This window comes from Mus caroli, chromosome 17 (genome assembly GCF_900094665.2).
Source record: "Mus caroli chromosome 17, CAROLI_EIJ_v1.1, whole genome shotgun sequence".
In the NCBI taxonomy this organism is placed as follows: Eukaryota; Metazoa; Chordata; class Mammalia; order Rodentia; family Muridae; genus Mus; species Mus caroli.
The window spans coordinates 82,992,369-82,996,794 of NC_034586.1; the positions used below are offsets into that span (position 1 = coordinate 82,992,369).

A 4,426-nucleotide genomic window follows, 5' to 3' on the forward strand; every position below is an offset into this window, starting at 1 on the left:
AACTTGGCACCAATATTGTTTTATTTTAAAAGCCAATTGTGTTGTTGAAGAAGAGACTGTGTTCTCTACCCATTTTGGCAATGGTTGAAGACTGCTTGGGGAACTGTCTCGAAGATGTGTATGCTCCTGGGCCTGGTGTTTTCTGAAACAGACAAAACCGATGGGGCTGGATGAGACCGACACCCTAAGTGCCTGCGTCCAGCTCCTGGATGAGCTGCGGCTTGACGCATTCCTGAGGAGAGAGATAAGGAATGTCTTGGGACCTGAAGAGGCTCCTTTTGGGAGTCACCGTGAGACTGGGAGATGCCAAGACAAGGGCAGGAAAGCCAGTGACGGCTGACAGCACTTGGGGGTGAGGGCTCGTTCACTTTCTCCTGGGACCTTGGAGCACAATTTCTTCAAGTGGCACTAGCCCAGGAAATTCTTGTCACAGAGGACTCCATCTTCCTTCTAACTACTGGTCAGGAGCAGTAGTCAGGTCTACCGGTCTAGCAGCCCTGGCTGGAGAGATGGGATTCTGCAACAACATATCCAAATCAAAAGCCCACCAACTGCTTCCCATGAGGGGATACAGTGTATCTGAGCTCTTTCTCCGGGCTCCATGAGTTCTCATAGTAGCATTCTTTGTGTGTATGTTTGTGGGTACATGCACATGTCTATGGCTGTATATGAATATGTATATGTATATGGCTGTGTATGGTTGTGAGTTTATTGACATGAGTCCTCTGTAAGAACAGCAAGGACTCTTTACCTGAACCATCTCTCTAGCCTTGAACATAGAGCTCTACCTGCCTCTGCCTCTCAAGTTCTAAGATTAAAGGCATGGGCCATCACCACTCGACCAACCTGAGTGCCCATTTTTAAACATCATGTGTTCACTTGGTTGAAATTCTTGAACAAAGTGTTTCGTCAGGTCTCAATTTAAAGCACAAATGAATGTTCTTTTCTGAGAGCAAGACTTTAGCTCTTGGTCATTGCTTCCCAGGAGGGATGCACACACATTCTTGAAAGCGAAGAGAGCGCTTATCTTGGGCCCCTTGAAAGAGCATCATTGTAGCGGTTAAGGGCAGGGGTTCTGGTGTGGTACATAATTGTAGTCATCGCACTTAGAAGGAAAGCAGGAAGATCAAGACCAGACTGGGCTATACAGTAAGACCATGTCTTTGTCTTGGAAGAAAGGGGCTCCAGCGGCAACTCAGTAGTCAAGAGGACTTTCTAGGCAACCATGAGGGCCTGAACTGAGACCCCAGCACCCATGAAACAAGGCAGCTGAGACCATGAATGTGCTTATAACTCCAGAAATAAAGGGACGTCTGGGGCTGGCTGGCTGCCTTCTTAGCTGAAAATGTGCACTCAGGAAGACAATGTACTTCAAAGGAATAAGGCAGGGAATGCTAGAAATGGTTGGGCACCCAATGCCGTCTTCTGGCCTACACACATGCACAGCCACATGCATGCATGTATGCATACACACACACACACACACTCACACACACATTCACACACACACACACTTCACACATACACACTTCACACACATTGCACACACACTTCACACTCACATACACTTCACACTCACACACACACACACTTCATACACATTACACACACACACACATACATTCACACACTCACACATAGAATGAGGAAGGAGGAAGAGGAGAACCATGCCAACATGGGTTTCAGGATCCAGCGGGCCTGGGTTTGAGTGCTGGTGCCAGGACCCAGTGTTGGCTCCATCACCGCCATTAACTATTGTCGCTCCGGACATGCCTGCCCTCCCTTGCTGTTCATCCCCTCTCCGGGAGGCCGTGGGTGGTAGCACTATCACCCTGAGCATGGAGCAGAGCAGTCAGGCTGCTGGATGACATCAGCTGCCTACAAAAGCTGCTTTTAAAGGCAGGATGTTTGCTCGGCCAAAAGCAAAGGAACAGCCTGGAAATCCAATCAAGTCTTGGCCACACGTCAAGGGAAGCGGAAGCCTTTATTGGTGCTATTAATGGGGCTGCAGCGTGAGTGTGCAGGCCTGGCAGGCCAGCTCACAGACAGAGACTAGGGGTGGTACACACACAAAACCACAAGGCTGGTGGCTGTGACACCAAGGACCCTCCAGCCCTAATTTCTTACCAGATGACACTAAAATTTCCTCTAAGAGGAAGCATCAACCCTGGACTCCTGCCCTTACTTAATGGACACTTCTCTTTCTAGTCATTTGCTCAGTTTTCTTGGGGTTTGGTTATCAGGTGGCGAAGGGTACCTGTGAGCCATTACTGCTGTCGGACTCCTAATCCCCAAAGCCCAAAAGTTTTCTCTTGGCTGTCCCCTTAAATTCTCGCCCCTCATAATGTAATGAACATTCTAGATTCCAAGGGAAATCTCTGGCTGATTGACTGGCAGACTTCTTATCTACTGGAAGAAGAAGAGATGCCTGCCCACTTTTGTGGAAGTCCCCACGTGATGAGGCCGTCCCCATCTCTCAGATCAACCATTGGCAAAGAGTGACTTGGTCCTCTGTAGAGATAGGAGTTCTTTTTTAAAAGAGGGACTCTGATAAGCAGAATATGCCATAGTCAGGACTTTGAGGTGCCCGAATCAGAACCAATACCAAGAAAGTAAAGTGACCAGTTGGCAGGGCCAGTAGCTCTCACTCAGGCTCTAGAACTGTCCCAAAGAAACAATGAATGATACATCAGATGTAACACCTGGGACAGGAAGACATTTATTTTGAAGGAAAAAAAATATGTTTCTAGGTCAAGGGCTTAAGCAATTCTGCAAACAGATGCCCACAACCCACAGACGGGGCATTTATCCTGGGAAAAACTGGCAAGTAGATCCGTCCATGCCTGTGGGCCTAACTCCAAACACTCCCTAGGCTTGGTAGACTTTCACAGGGAGCAGAGAGGCTTTCCCATATAAAACAGAAAAGGCCACTTAGGTAATTAAGGTGTTCTTTTCTGAGATAATTCCCAGACTTGGGCTACCTAAGAGCCTCCAGAATGAAGACAGTGGGCCTGCCTTTACGGCAGAAGTAATTCAATCTGCATTGTGTGTGGCGATCCCGGTCCTCTGGAAAGATGTCTTTAAAAGGGCTATAAAGATCCCCTAAAGCCATGATTCTTAGTCTGTGGGTCAAGACCTCTTTGGGGGCGGAATATCAGATATCCTGCATATCAGATAATTACAGTGTGATTCGTAACAGTAGCAAAGTTACACTTACCAAGTAGCAAGGAAAGTAATTTCATGGTTACGGGGAGGGGTCACCACAACATGGGGAGCTGTATTAAAGGAACTACCTAAAAAGAGACACCTAAAAAAACCTAATTCACTTGGAAGACACAATCTTCCAAGATCCCCCTGCTGCCTCCCCCACACCCCAGCTCTGCTGAGACTTAGGCATATGCCTGTTTACCAGGACCTCAAAGAAGAACCTGCCTTTTGCCCTGGAGACTTGATACTAGTCAAAACACCAGGTCTCAATAAAGACCTTGCTCACCCCCCATGAGAGGGTCCACATCCTGTCATTCTGACGCTCCCGAGTCAAGCCCTCGATGGCTGCTGACAGCCCTGAGCCTACGACCATCTCCTCGGAAACTGTGGCTCCGGCTACATCCGTGAGCCATGGACGGCTTCTCAGACTCAGATAATTTCCCATACTTCCCTGGTGTAACGAGCTCTAGACTCACACCCTGTCGCAACATAGCTCTCTTATGCTCTGAATCATCACCATAGGTTAAGTTTACCCCCTTAGACTGACCCTGGCCCCCAGGCACTCTGACCAATACCCATCTTGTTGACCATTTGTCAGCTCAGAAGCAGCTAAGAGCATTGACATCCTCAAACCCTAACGGCAGTTAAGGTGACCTCGGAGAGGGGAACCTGTCATGAGGAGTTGACTTCCAGGTAGTCAGACGGGGAGAGGGGCCATGGCATGGTAATAATAGTAACCAGCTTTCCAAGATGGCCGGCTCCTTCCTCACCCTCTTGACCGGAGACACAAACCTGGCTGCTGAAAACATAGACCTTGTGAGGTTTGTCTTCCTCCACAGCGGCCCCTGCTAACGAATTGACTCAACAAACTCAAGGCTGGATCTGCACAGCATACAAAACAGTTGTGGACCAACCAACTCTCTTGTCTTACTTCAAAGAGACCAATCCCAAATAAGGGGAGGGAAACTCTTCAAAGATATAAAAACAAACAAACAAACAAACAAACAAACACACAAACAAAAACCTTAGCCCTCAGAAAGAAACTGGTTTTTCAGCTCCTCAAGTCCCGCTCTGCTTTGCAGAAGGGCTTTTACTCTGTATGCCTGGTGTGTGTGTGTGTGTGTGTGTGTGTGCCTGGTGTGTGTGTGTGTGCCTGGTGGGTGTGCCTGGTGTGTGTGAGTGTGCGTGTGTGCCTGGTGTGTGTGAGTGTGTGTGTGTG

At 48.3% G+C, this 4,426-nt stretch overlaps 1 protein-coding gene across 2 annotated transcripts in view; it reads right to left on the reverse strand.

Annotated features, from left to right (window-relative positions):
• Stpg4 (sperm-tail PG-rich repeat containing 4) overlaps window positions 1-4,426 on the reverse strand; it is a 41,122-nt gene continuing 36,696 nt past the window's right edge. Inside the window, exon 7 of one of the 2 annotated variants that reach the window (XM_021149813.1) lies at window positions 1-142. In XM_021149813.1, the coding sequence (XP_021005472.1) occupies window positions 26-142 (117 nt within the window). In that variant the 3' untranslated portion in view covers window positions 1-25. The remainder of the gene's footprint in view (window positions 143-4,426) is intronic. The other variant, XM_021149811.2, reaches the window with a different exon arrangement.